At 47.5% G+C, this 15,000-nt stretch overlaps 1 protein-coding gene across 7 annotated transcripts in view; it reads left to right on the top strand.

The window, feature by feature from the left end:
- tox2 (TOX high mobility group box family member 2) overlaps nt 1–15,000 on the top strand; it is a 99,604-nt gene that overhangs the window by 22,696 nt on the left and 61,908 nt on the right. For 4 of the 7 annotated variants that reach the window (XM_048254426.1, XM_048254428.1, XM_048254430.1 and 1 more), the window contains exon 2: nt 14,408–14,500. The exons of the other annotated variants lie outside the window; for them this stretch is intronic. In XM_048254426.1, coding sequence (XP_048110383.1) covers nt 14,408–14,500 — 93 coding nt within the window. The remainder of the gene's footprint in view (nt 1–14,407; nt 14,501–15,000) is intronic. 7 annotated transcript variants of the gene reach the window in all.

The raw sequence follows: 15,000 nt of genomic DNA, 5'->3' as shown, positions 1-15,000 counted from the left end.
CATGTTTAGATATTATTACCAGTGCTCACATGTCAATTCGCTTTCCACAGACTATCCTGGAAACATGTGCAAAACCTTTAAAAATGCCTGTATGGGTCTTACGAGCAGTAAGAAACGTTCTCTCACACCAACTCACCCTCTGTGCTGTCTTATATAGCATGGATTGTTCTGGAAGCACCGCCAGTATGCGATGGTAGCTAGTGCAGGATGGTGGTGATGTGGAGAGAAGGCTTGACAGTATGCATCCTTATCTGAGATGCCCTGGGACAGTGTGGAGGATAAGAGAGGGTATTAGAGAAGTCTAAAGCCTCTACTCCTCTTCGCTCATGTGCTTCTCCATAACCGAGAACAGAGCAAGAGAGAGGGTCAGAGTGTTGGACACAGTCTGTCAGAAAGCTTAGATAGAAAAGAGAACAGGAGAGAAAGAGAGAGAGAGAGAGAGATTGATTGATTGACTGATTGATTAAAATTCGTTTTTGACAATGTTCAAAAACAATTTAGTAAATAGATAAATAAACAAAATAGATAGAGAGATAAAGTTGAGGTAAAGAAGAGAACACGAGAGAGAGAGAGAGAAGGATAGAGAGGAAAGAGGGAGAGAGAGAGCATCTGTCAGAAAACTGAGGTAAAGAAGCTGACAGCGAATGACCTGAACATGTAGCCTCATCTTTCGCTTGCATTGCTCTGCCAATGAGCAGGTCTATTTCAGATTAGACCAGGAATAGTTCACCCCAAATGACTTTCGCCTCGCGCGGGGCAGATCAGATGAAATGTGACATATTGTATCATGCTCTATAGGAGGTTGCTTTCTTCATTTCGTTTTCGCACAGCCTGAATAATACACTTGAAGATTTCAGCTTCGCATCAAGCTCCTTTGCCCTGTTGCAAAGCATTGCCAATGTTTCTGATAAGAACCCCAGTGGTTCTCATAAATGTACTTTTTTTCACAAGACCTTCTTTTTGAAACCCAAAAACGGAAGAGAGTGAGTCCGAGGCGCATGCCAACGCCACCCTCCCCTCTGCTTGTCTGCACTTCCCTTCATCGTTATCATGTATCACAACTCCTTGATTTCTCCTCCCATGTACTTGTGTGGTTCCTCCTCCGCCTGCCATGTTTGAGTTGAGGTTCGTCAGTCGCCCCCCCCCCCCCCCCCCCCCCCCCTGTTTTTTTAACACCCTCTCTGACTCGCTGTCTCCTCACAGCGGACCTGTGCTCTCTCAGCACGGCATGTGTGGGGCGGGCATGCGGACGAATGAGAAGATGAAGGCTGGGCAGGGCTGGGCTGCGCTGGACGGAGAGACGGCAGCGTGGTGGTGTTGGTGCTGTGTGGTGTGCCAGTGTAATCGGGCCCTGTGGCATGCCATTACAGGGCTAATGAGGGCTGTCCACAGCCCAGAGGGGGGGGGGTGGGGGCAGAAGGCAGCCACTCTAACCAGCCCTGACAGACTCATTACAGGGCTGGCACTGAGCAGGGGAAAGCCCTCGCCTCCTCCTCCTCCTCCTCCTCCTCTCCTCGGTGTTACACACTGCTCCACTCTCCTCCTCCTGTGCCATCCCCGGGCTTGGTGTCCATTTGGCCATGGCAGGCTCTTCTCCTTGTCCCCCTCTCTCTCTCTCCTGTATCTCTCTCCTCACTCTCCCCTCTCTCTCTCTCTCTCCTGTCTCTCTCTCCTGTCTCTCTCTCCTCTCTCTCCTCACTCCCCTCTCTCCCTCTCTCTCTCTCCTGTCTTTCTCTCCTCACTCCCCTCTCTCCCTGTCTCTAGCCTGTGCTCCTCACTGCTCCTCTCAATAAATAGCATTCAGTAAGGGTTTCTTTCCACATATCGGTAGTCAGGAGCCCTACATGCCTCCTCCTCAATGCAGACACTGAGGTGCAGATAGAGTAATTGTATCTGTTTCCTGCATTTTCACCATTTCCCATCTCTCTCTCTCTCTATCTCTCTCTCTCTCTCTCTCTCTCTCTCTCTCTCTTTAACCTCTCACTTCCACTTTCAGTCTCAATACAGAAATATAGTAAATACGCGTCAAGGCCACTGTATGTGGCACACCTGCCCTGCTTTCTTGGCGCATTGTCACCTCAATGTATAGACCACACCAGAGTCAGCCGCCACTCATTGGCACGTGGTGCAGAGACCTGTGTGTCTTGATCTTGATGCCGTTTGAGGCTGTGGAATACCTGAGCGCTGAGATCAGTCAAATGAGAGAGGAGCCAGGCAAGCCTCATGTCACGTAGGCGTGCTTCTCCCCAGAAGAATAGAGATAGCCTGCTGTTTTTATGATGTTGATGTTTTAAGTAGGCTGTGACACACACACCGAGTGAGGTACCTGATGTACTAGCACTGGACAGGCACCATGGGAAACATACACACACAAAAACAAACACCCACAGACACTAATGTACACACACACACACACACACACACACCTATGTACAATGTAATGATAAAGTGGCTTGTTTCAGCTGGGACTTCCCCCCAGCAGACAGAAAAGTAAACAGCACATTACCGGCTAATTTAGCTGCCAGCTCCCCTGACCAATCAAGTCACAGCAGTGCAGCACAGTGAACAAAAAGAAAGCGAGAGAGGGGGAGAGAGAGAGAGAGAGAGAGGAGGGAGGAGAGGAGAGGGAGAGAGACGAGAGAGAGAGGGGGGAGAGAGGGAGAGAGAGGAGGGGAGAGGGAAAGGAGAGGGGGAGAGAGGGAGGGGGAGAGGGGAGAGAGAGGGGAGAGAGGAGAGGGGAGGGCTGTGAACAAGTGCAGCAAACATGTGAAGGTTAGGAGAGAGAGAGAGAGAGAGAGAGAGAGAGAGAGAGAGAGAGAGAGAGAGAGAGAGAGAACAATGGTGGGGGGAGAGGCCAATGAAAGCAGCAGAGCAGGACGGCATGGTGGCGATGCTTATCACTGGCTGAGGTTAGCTATGGGAGGAGGTTAGCTATGGGAGAAGGTTAGCTATGGGAGGAGGTTAGCTATGGGAGGAGGTTAGCTATGGGAGAAGGTTAGCTATGGGAGGAGGTTAGCTATGGGAGAAGGTTAGCTATGGGAGGAGTTGACCATGCTGTCCCGGGTAAGAAGAAAACCAAACAGCGGCAAAATGTTTCTTGCTTGATCTGAACCAACAGGAACCTTTCACAATAGTCCCCCCTCTCTCTCTCTCTCTCTCTTTTGCTCTCTCAAATTCTCAATTTAATTCAATATGCTTTATTGGCATGACAATTTAAAGGGCCAAGTCATAGAATATAGATTGATAAAAACATATCAGTACATTGAATATCCAAATCTCTATGTCTCCCTAGATCCCCTATGGATCCATAGATTAACCATATTCTTAGCTGGGCCCAGAGGCTTGTAATGGTGAGGTGTGTTAGTGTCTTACAGCATGGCTGAACACACACACACACACACACACACACACGCGCGCACACACACACACACAAACTGAAACGCTGCCTGCACACACACACACACACTGCCTCAAGCATACGCACGCTGACGCACACACACACACACAGCCTGCTCAGGGCAGGTGTTGGAGGAGGCCACTAACAGCCACCATGTGGGCCGCACTGCTGCATTGTCAGTGGGGACAATGGCTCTCTTCTTGGCTCGCCTTACCTTTTCACATTTCAGTCAGTTTAACCCCGCAGATACACACACTGCCACACACCACCACGTGATGAGCCAGGCAGGCAGGATACAGATGGACACGCGCTCTGTAGTGCCACTAGGTGTTGTTGTTGTTGTCGTCTTGATGAGGGCAGTTGTAGTGGGGCCAGTGGAGTGCGTCAGTGTCACGGGTGCCGTGTGTTGCGTTGCGTTGCGTTGCGTTGCGTTTTGTTTGTGTAGTACAGTCAGTGAGGCGAGGCCCTTTCGCCAGCTGTCGGAGTAAAGTTACCTGTAACACAAGCTGTCTGGCCATGTATCGTTTACACAGATCTACCATTAATGACGCATAGGCCCTGTGTGTGTGTGTGCGTGTGTGTGTGTGTGTGTGTGTGTGTGTGTGTGTGTTTACATATGAGAGGGTGTTTGACTTTAATATGCCTGTGTGTGTGTGTGTGTGTGTGTGTGTGTGCTTGTGTTTGCTTAATTGCATATGCGGCCCCTTATGTGCTAGTGCATCTGACTGTGTGTGTGTGTGTGTGTGTGTGTGTGTGTGTGTGTGTGTGTGTGTGTGTGTGTGTGTGAGTGTATGTGTATGTACGTGTGTTGCATTTGTGTGGGAGTGCACACTTCACTGTGGCCGTAAAAGCATACATACTATTGGAATGCATATGTGGTGGGTCTGTGCATTTGTGTGTGTGTGTGTGTGTGTGTGTGTGTGTGTGTGTGTGTGTGTGTGTGTTTGAGTATTTGAATGCAGTTCAGAATGTGTGTCTTGATGGCATTCTTGTGAGGAGAGAGAGGAATGGACAGCATGCGTGGGGCTCCACCAATGAAAGGAATGCCAGACGTGGATGTGCTCAGAGCAGAGCACTGCTCAAAGCCCTCGCCTCATAAAGGGCCCTCTTATAGTCCCAGCCCAGCTCTGCCTCATATACATTTCCTGCATGTCTTTGGATCTGTGTGTGTGTGTGTGTGTGTGTGTGTGTGTGTGTGTGTGTGTGTGTGTGTGTGTGTGTGTGTGTGACGTGTACGTGTAGATGTATGTGTGTGTGTGTGAGTGTGTATGTGTGTACGACGTGTATATGTATGTGTACGTGTACGTGTACGTGTATGCGTGTGTGTGTGTGTGTGTGTGTGTGTGTGTGTGTGTGTGTGTGTGTGTGTGTGTGTGTGTGATTGTGTGTGTGTGTGGGTTGGTGTGGGTTTGAAACTGTATTTTCAAGTTGCTCAAAAGCCATCTTCTCTTCAGCGCCTGCAGAGCAAACTCCCAGCTCCCTCTCACAGTTTCAGCTCCCTCCTGTGGCATCTGTCCAACTATTTGAGGGCTAATATGACTACCCCAAATGATATGTTGCCCTTTGGAGACCACAGGCACAGATCAGTGAGTTTCATTATTGCATAAACACCCTTGCCTTTTGTCATCTGTGCGGTCTGCATGTGTGACATCCCCACTGTGAGAGAGAAAGCGAGACCCATGCTCACTGTGGTTCAGTGGAAATAAAACAATGACGATGTGTCGATTCTTATGGATCCGAGTCTTGGCTCTGGCGGCGGCTGTGATGGGGTTGTAAAGCCCAAGACATATTGCATGCAAAAGGAGCATGCGAAAGACAACAGAGCCGTTGGGATGACCTTTTCAATCTCTCCCCAGCTTCTGTGCGTTCTGTGAAACTAGCGTTTGTGGTTTTGAAGACTCATACTTTCCCTTGAGTTAGCTGAGGCCGTTTTTTTTCTGTTGTTGTGTTTTTTTTGTCATCTTCTTCTTCATCATCTTCTTCTTCTTCTTCTTCTTCTTCTTCATCATCTTCTTCTTCTTCTTCTTCTTCATCATCTTCTTCTTCTTCATCATCTTCTTCTTCTTCTTCTTCTTCTTCATCTTCTTCTTCTTCTTCTTCTTCTTCTTCTTCTTCTTCTTCATCATCTTCATCATCATCTTCTTCTTCTTCATCATCTTCTTCTTCTTCTTCTTCTTCTTCTTCTTCTTCTTCTTCATCATCTTCTTCTTCATCATCATCTTCTTCTTCTTCTTCTTCTTCTTCTTCTTCATCATCATCTTCATCATCATCTTCTTCTTCTTCTTCTTCATCTTCTTCTTCTTCTTCTTCTTCATCTTCTTCTTCTTCTTCTTCTTCTTCTTTTCTGGCCCTGGTGGGTGAAAGTTGGGTTTGAATTGGTGGATGCTGCTGCTGTACAGGAGAGGGTGCTGGGTAATGTCCCTGGCTTATATAATCGCATTAGTCAGAGGGCAAACATGAACCTGCCAGATTCTGCAACACTCTCTATGGTATTGTTAAAGAGCTTATATTTAGAGTGATAAATCCTAGGTAGAGCATTCTGATTTGCGCGCGCCTGCACACACACACACACACACACACACACACACACACACACACACACACACACATTTGCAAACACAAATACACAGAGGTATGTTGAGACACACACACACACACTGATACTCATACAAAAGCTGGCGCAGGCTCAGAGGCGAAACCAATTTCAAAATTTCAAACTAGAAAGTGTGTTTGGAGAATCACCTCAAACTGCAGCCCTTTCACCTCTGCATGCTTAACTGTACATGGCAGGGTGAACAAACAGAGAGAGGGAGAGAGAGAGAGAGAGAGAGAGAGAGAGAGAAAGGAAGATAGTATAGAATAAGCAAACCCAGATCGCGTCCAGGTGTAGATACCTGAAATGGCGCAGTCCTATAATTATCACCTCAACCACACAGCCACAGATGACGCTAATGATCATTTGGGGGTTTGTGTGCATCTGTGTGAAATGTGATATTTCTAATGAGGTCACACAAATAGTCTTCCTGCCTGCATTGTCTCTGTGTGTGTGTGTGTGTGTGTGTGTGTGTGAGAGAGAGAGAGTGTTTGTGTATGATCACCACACAATGTTGCCACCTGTCATGCCGTGAACCCTCTGCTGACACATAGGCATAGGGCTTGACCAGTCTCCAGGGACTGTGTTTGTGTGTGTATGTGTGTGTGTGTGTGTGTGTGTGTGTGTGTTTGTGTGTGTGTGTGTGTGTGTGTGTGTGTGTGTGTGTGTGTGTGTGTGTTTGTTGTGTGTGTGTGTGTGTGTGTGTGTGGGGCTGCATTTCTGTGTAAGCCATGTATATGTATGTGTCACTTTCACTGATGTGTTTTTACATACTTATGTCTTGGAGTATTTTATCCCTGTGCCCATGCATAAATGTCTACTGAAAATTAGCCTTGCCTCTCTCTCTCTCTCTCTCTCCCTCTGTGTGTGTTTACATGTCTCCCATAGTTTCGGTGTGTGTTGATCTCAGTGTCAGCAGCGACAGTAATTTACGGTGTCGTACAACACGAGACATCTGCTGTGGAAAATACACTCCATGAGCTCACAGCGCTGGGCCCCGCTGGCTAAAGCTGCTGCCACCGCGGCCTGTCGCCAGTTGTAAGCCCCGCGGCTGCCGCCACACTAAAAATGGCCGCTGCATCACACCAGGTATATAATAGGGATTAAATGGCCAGAAGAGGCTGCAAGGGGCCTGGACGGACGAAGTGCTAATGTTCGTTTTTACTGCTGACACATTTCAGAGCACTGAAGGCCTTAGGGTGAGAAAACAAAAGTATTGTAAATATAGTGCTCCGTATACCAACTGGAGTGAGTATATTGCGGCATGCAGTAACAAGTAGACGTACACGGTTAACGTCATATTGCATTACTGTGATGTCTGAGGAACAATTTACAGTTTAAAACTTCAGTGAGTTCTGAGCCAGCCCTCTATTCTATGTAATATGTCCTAATACATATTTTGTTAATACATCATTTTGTTTTCTGGGATAAGGGATAAAATGTGCAAAGCTTACTTAATGTAGTTTTGGTTTATCTTTTTAAAAGATTATTCAGGAGCAAAGAAAAAAATAATTCGCTCTTTGTGATAAAGGCTGACTGTAAATGCCATCTGTGCCCTAACCAAATCTCAGTAGTCTTTATTTAGACAATAGACAGTCCCTTCTAAAAGTGGCTGAATTAGAGTTGTTATGACTTGTTATGTCCCCACATGTTTTAATTCTTTTTTTGAAAGAGAAGATTTGCAGAGCCGTCCCTTAACAATGCAGAGAGACGGGGGGAGCCTTTGAATAGCGAACATTGCAATGATTCAGACAAAAACAGATGGTTGTTAAGAGATTGGTTTTAGGTTTAGAAAAAAATAAAATGTTCTTTTTAAAAAACAGCCCGTGCAAACTATAGATAATTTTTTTCTAATGTGGAATTTTATTGTGGCAGAGCCTCCACAGTAATCCCTCAAAACAATTTGAGAGAATAGGGAGAACAAACGGAGTGAGACTCGTCATGTGTCAGTGCCGTGACTTTGACATCTGAATGTCAAGGAATCGAGTTCCTCCCCTTTGCCAAGTAATCCCAGTGAAAGTGCGCCAAAACTTTTGCAGCAGCAACACTTAGTCCTCCACATTAGTAAACGATGTGTCATTTTAGTTGTTTATGTGTGTGTGTGTGTGTGTGTGTGTGTGTGTGTGTGTGTGTGTGTGTGTGTGTGTGTGTGTGTTTGTGTGTGTGTGTGTGTGTGTGTGTGTGTTTGTGTGTGTGTGTGTGTTTGTGTGTTTGTGTGTGTGTTTGTGTGTGTGTGTGTGTGTGTGTTTGTGTGTGTGTGTGTGTGTGTGTGTTTGTTTTGTTATTTGTTTTACTGTTACGGTGTCTGTCAGAGAACAACTGTTAATTACACAAAGTGCCGCCTGCCGCTAACCACAAGCATCACAGCCGTGGCCCAGACGGGCGTTTGTAGGAGTGTTATGTCACATCTTTCCGTGCCACAGTCTCTGCGCCCGTTTCTTACCTTCGGCCCAGTCGAAAAGCCCACGCGCGTCAGCGCAGGCCGAGGTGTCAGTATGCTTCTGTAAATCAAGACACTGAGGTGTTCGCACATCCGTCATAATGAACATTTCCGTCGATTAGCCATGAGCGAACTTGCTCATTGTTTGAGATCACTGCTCCTGCATGCCTCAAAGCAATGCAAAATGAGTGTGTGTGTGACTGTATTAATCACATGGTGGAAGTAGAGGCACAGGGGTGCTAATGATCCCAGACAGCATCAAAAGTGGTGTAAGGGGATGTCAGCTCAGACTGGACATGGTGGCTCTCTTTAGGCCGGGTCAGGGCTCGGTTGAGAGCAGGCTGGGTATTTTTCTCCCCCCGCTGGCACTGGACCACAGCAGCAGTAGCAAGGTTGAGAGCTTGGAGTGAGGTCTGCCTGGTGTGATCCACTGCGGCTGGGCTGATTTGGGTCGGGGTGGGTGGGGTGGCGTGGTGGGAGAACTTTTGTGATGTGCTTTAAATTAAGGCCTTGCATAACACAATTGTCTTTTATTTTTCGCTCTGTTGACAGTATTTCTGACAGGTCTGTGAGAACTGCTGAACTCAGCTCGATCCCCGGTGCCATGTGTATCTAGCTAACACCACACTCACTCTCTTTCTCTTTTCACACACACACACACACACACACACACACACACACACACACACACAGCAGAGAAAGAGTGAGGATGGCACACACACACACACATACACACACACACACACACACACACACACACACACTGAAGTTCACACATTCACACAGACACACATTTTCACACATCCTATACATGCACACATACACACTCACACACTCAAATCAAACCATACATACTAATACACAACACCATGCTGCTATGGAAAGGCATGCACATCCAGTTTTCCACATCCAATAAGAATCTACCAGCAAATGAAAGAGTATCTAGATGAAGCTCCTCCCATTTTATGTCTCTCTTTTTCATGTCTTTCTCTCTCTTACTCTATCCATCCATCTCTCTCTTCTTTTTTTTCTCTCTGTCAAAGGGCGTAGACCAACATAATGAAAAAATGTGTAGACCGCAGAAGCTAAGATATCATTTGGACTCGATCCAAAGACTTTGTTGGGTTTTTTTCCATTGCCTTCTGGGAACACACTGTACAGCACTGTACCGCCTTTGCCTTGAATAGCAAACAAATCAGTCTTAGATGACTATGACGTTGTACAGATTGCAGCGGGGGGTAGGGGGGGGTCCGTAGAGCCTGATTAATATGGAGAGGCCCATCTTTGGGCCGCTTAATCAGGGGAACAGACTGTCTGAAATAAAGGCTAACTAACCCAGAAACGCAGCTGTTTTTCACCAAAGTCCAGGCCAGCCACAGTCATTACCCAGTCTTTTCAGTACAAAGATCCGGACTGACAAAGTGAAAATGCACAGCATATTGAATGCACAGTAGCTTCGCAATAGCAGCCCTGAGAAAACAAATTCCGCTAGCGCAGGCCTCAGTCATTTGCCTTTCACTCTAATAACATTTGCATCAACGATTCAATATTAATGCCTTGTGCGCAGAGGCACAAGTATGGACGTACACGTGCACAGTCATGCATATTCTCACATTTTTTTTTATTGTGCGCACATTCACACGTACACACACACACACATTTGTCGAGGGAAAGTGCAAGGTGATTTGCATGCTGCAAAAAAATGTGCTGGGCCCTTGCGCAGGCCTCAGAGGGGCGAAGGCTCAGCGAACTGCATACGTCACTGGATGATTAGAGGAGCCAAGGGCAGCGCACGTGTAGGGGGGACAGGGGTGCACAGAGAGGGGAATGGAGTATGCGGAATACAGGACATTTGGATAAAAGTGAATGCAGTATCAAACGGGAGAAAAAGAGAGAGAGAGAGAGAAAGAGAGAGAGAGGGGGGGTCATCATGAGCCGCAGTATTGAATTGCAGGTGTACACTTCAGCCCCCTCTTCCATGTTCACTGTGTTATCCTAATTAGAATTACAGCCCCCACCACCCCCTCTACCCCAGCCCAGAGAACGGGAGAAATTACATTTCCGTCATTTGCATAATGAGAGCCAAGTGAATCTGGAAAACACCAGTGAAAGGACGAGAAGCACCAATCGCGAGGAGGGGCGGAGCTAGCTGAATGTGAGGGCGACAACACAAAAAACTGAAGCATGATAGACAGGACCCATTTGTGTGCATTTTATCCACAAGATTAACGGTGCATGTTTTCAGCGGTGTGGTATTACCTGAAATCAAATACGGTCGCGGTACTGTAAACGGTTAGCTGGCTTGTTCTGTAGCCCTGCTGCTGTCAACACTGCTACAGAGCTCTTTTCTCACCTCCTCCCTGCTCAACATTCTGTGCATTTTCAGAGATTCTAGATTTCTCTTAAAAGACTCGCTGTGGCCATCAAAAACCACATGGCCATGACAAGAGCCCCCCCCCCCCAGTCTGTGGAGAACAGGTTTTTGAGGGCTGAACATTTGAAAACAGAGGAGAAGCCATCGGGGCCTCAGTTACACCTCGATTCTTCCCCTTGTGCACGGCATGCAGATTGGTAACGTCCAGAGAGGCAGCCTGTGTTGAAGGTGTCACACCACAGTGCGAGTTTCACAATGATATCATTGTAGTTAGCGGAGGAGAGATGGCTGTGAACGATACTGTATGTGTTAGCCACCTACAGGCACACTTTAAGTTGGCAACCTGAAATGCTAAGAGAAGAGCTTAGCTTAGCCTCTGAGGGCTGCATTGTGTCTCATTATGCACACATGCTAACAGGAGAGGCCAAAAGCCTCAGTGGATGGCTCCTGAATGTATGTTCAGACACAGATACATCCCCAGTATGCTACGCTACACGCCACACTGTCCTCAGTGCATATTTGCAGCACAAGGATCATGTTTACATTACCACAGGTCAGGCTAATTTATCACGCCATTTCAGGCCTTCAGCAGAAACCACAATGAGGTGGTGTCAGGCCCTTTTTCCCTTACACACACACACACACACACACACACACACACATACTCTTTTATACACCCACTCTCTCTCACACACACACACACACACACACACACACACACACACACACACACACACACACACACACACACACACACTTTTATACACCCACTCTCACACACGCCCACACACAGACACACACACACAATCCCCCACACACCACTAACAGAAGCATGGCAGGGGTGGCTGAATCAATGCCAAGCCTTCCTGCTCTCTCACTCTGAAGCCACCCCAAGTATTTATACCCTCCTTTCAGTTTCTGCACAGAACCATACACCACCTCAACATCACTGCACACATCTGGGAATAGTAGAACAGACTAAGACGTGAAATATGTTCTGTGTGATTGCTGTTACATACACAGAGATATAGGATCACCCCTTTTTTAGGGTTTTTTTTTAGATGATTAATTTAGCCGTTTATCAATTTGTACATGCATTGCAACTCAGGTTGCTTTTTCTGGTCCCATCTCCCGGTTTCGTATCAGCTGTCTGTGCCAGTTGGACTGAAGAAGGCAGGAAGACATTTAGCAGCATGCAGCGAGAGTGCCTGTACAGCACTGTATGCATATAAGCCAGTCCGTTTGCCAGGTATTTTTCTGTCAGTTATTTTAACTATGCCAGTTTCCCCAGTTTGGAATTTGCATGTTAATGCGTCTGCAGCCTGAGCAGCTGGTGTGCAGCATTAAAGTCAGGGGCTGACGTGCGTCTCTGTCTGATGTGAAAGGGTGGGTCTTATTCTGCAGAATACATGGAGGTTTTTATGGCCGGCAAGCACATAAAGGAATGTACTGTGCGTTCTTTATCACACATGCATATCAACGCCTTCTGTGTGTGTGTGTGTGTGTGTGTGATGTATTATGTGTGTGTGTGTGTGTGTGTGTGTGTGTGTGTGTGTGTGTGTGTGTGTGTGTTACAGACCTATCCTGATATACAGAGGAGGTTCAGTTTGAGATTGATTTGCCCAGATTAGATTGGCTCAGAGGATGCTGGCAGGATGGGCTGGTGAGACGCCATTGGTGCAGCTATGATCGCTAAGCTGCCACAAGAGAGATCCTATTGGCTGGAGCACATTTTTCTCACACCGTTGTTAAATTTATCTCACTGCATAGCTATCTGGAACCTTGCCCACAGAATGGGATTGTGTGTGTATCCATGTGTGTGCATGTGTGTTTGCCTGTGTGTTTGTGTGTGTGTGTGTGTGTGTGTGTGTGTGTGTGTGTGTGCGTGCATACGTGTGTGCATGTGTATACTTGCTTTTTTGTCCATATTTGCTCAAGGAAAACGTAAAAAAGTCACAGAAAGATGAAGGATGATATGTGAAAAGTATGCAAGAGTTAGCACACACTGCACCTGACTGCTCTCTATATGGTTAGACAGTCCCCCACAGCAGCCTATATGGAGCCCAGCCTCCACCAACACACAGATAATCCCCACGTCAGAGAGCTACAGAAGTACTGTAAGTGCTATAAATATGTACATAATTATATAAACACCCCCCACCCCCTCCCCACATTTCTCATGATATGGCTGTCTTTGTACTGAACCTTGACACCACATCTTAACCAACACACTCTCACTATTAGTAGCGGGGCAAGTACAGTGAAATGTGGCTAACACTTGGGCCCATGTTTTGGTAACAGGGACCAAAAAAAGTTAGACTTTTTTTGGTCCCTACCCCCTTTCAATTGCAAACAGGCTCTGTAGCTTCACTCTGCGCTCTGTAACTTCAGGCCATTGGGTTGGTGCCACCACACTTTAGTTTGGAAACTGTCGCCAATGCCACATGTGAGAACTCCCCTTTACTGGAACTAATCATCGTAAGTCACATAAAAACAAAAAACAAAGAATGAGTTTGAAACAGCACCCAGACAGACACAACAAGAGTGGGAGTCGGTGATACTGGGGGCCGACAAAAGTGAAAAACGAAGTCCCGCGTTTTGAGTAATATTCCAATCGTAGAGTTGAACGAAACAGTTTAATTGTGGTGGTGTGTCTCCTATTATGGCTCATGTTGGGTGGGGTTCCCCTTTGATAGAAAGAGAGAGAAGCTGCTGAGAGAAACAGAGAGAGAGAGTGACAGTGAGATAGACAGATAGATAGAGAGAGGGAGGGAGGGGGAGAGAGAGAGAGGGAGGGAGAGGCAGAGGGGAGGCCCTCATAGTAGCGTAGATGTCTCAGGAGATGCCAAGAGCCATACACAGCGTGGATGTCCCAGCAGGCCAAGTTGTTGAAGCGTGTGGCACACACACACACACACACACAGACACACGGCTGCGGGCGCCCAAACAGGGTGTGAATCATTACTTCCCAGGACTTCCCGAGGTTTCCCAGCCAGCACTGCCAGCTCCCCCACAGCTCCTGTTTTTCCAAACACATGTTGGGAAGCCGGGCTGGAATACACACAGCCAACTCGCACGCTCCGCTTCCAAAAGAGGGAAATGCGCCGCTGCGGACGTATTTGCATGCACAAGGATCTATCTCATCTATCTGTGTAAATGTTTTTCGTGTCACGTTGATGTTTTGTACTTGTGTGGTTGATTTGTGCACATGGCCGTTATAACTGCTATTTCTGCTGCTGTGTTATGGGGGCCTGCCAAGCTGATTCACAGCCGACCGACAGATCTCTGTTTCGAGACAAAAGTTTGTCAGAAACTTGTCGATTCCCCTGAGACTGAAGTATCGTTCCTATTTTCGTTCCTCCCTCTTTCTCTCTCCATCTCCTCTGTCTCTCCCTCACTTTTCTCTGTTCCTTCCACTCGTCTCTCGCTTCTGTCTTATCATCCCTAACTCTTCATGACCCCTCTCTCTCTCTCTTTCTCATTGTCTGTCTTTTTTCTCTCTGTCTTTATCATCCTCTCCCCATGGTATCCTCTCTCTCTCTCTCTCTCTCTCTCTCTCTCTCTCTCTCTCTCTCTCTCTCCCTGTCTCCTCTCCCTCTACAGAGCAGATACGGTGCGGGAGATCGTGGTGTTCGGCTCTACGCCGGCTTGCCTGTGAGGCCCAACCCTGACGGGAAAAGGCTGCCCTCTGCAGGGGTGAGACAAATCCCTCCTTCCTTCCTTTCTCGTCGTTTGTTCGCTCCTTCTCCTTTTCTCTTCTCTTTCTCTCTCTTCTCCCTCTCTCCCTCTCTCTCTCTCTCTCTCTCTCTCTGTCTCTGCCCTTCTTCTTCCTCCCCCCTGGTACAGTAAACTCCCACGAGTGTCCTGTGCAGGCCTCCGTTAGAGCGTCTGTGTGTAGCGGACCTGGTGGTTTTGCGGTGGCGCTCGCTGTCCTGGCAGGAGACTGTGGTTCACACCCCAAACTCCCACCCCTCCAACACACACACACACACACACACACACACACACACACCCTGTCAATGATTGAGTGACAGATAATGGCTCTTCACAGACACTGGGACTCCCCATGGAGTGCCACTCGGCGGCCGGGCCGGCGGTTTGACCTCGGCTCAGTCCCGCGCTCCTCGCGGCTCAGCGAGACGATGTGAGAGGGCAGGAGCCGGAGCAGTGACTCTGGCTTCATTTGGGTGGGCGGG

This window comes from Alosa alosa, chromosome 10, assembly GCF_017589495.1.
Source record: "Alosa alosa isolate M-15738 ecotype Scorff River chromosome 10, AALO_Geno_1.1, whole genome shotgun sequence".
In the NCBI taxonomy this organism is placed as follows: domain Eukaryota; kingdom Metazoa; phylum Chordata; class Actinopteri; order Clupeiformes; family Clupeidae; genus Alosa; species Alosa alosa.
Note: the sequence above shows the minus strand (reverse complement) of the source record. Positions and strands in the feature narration are given on the sequence as shown.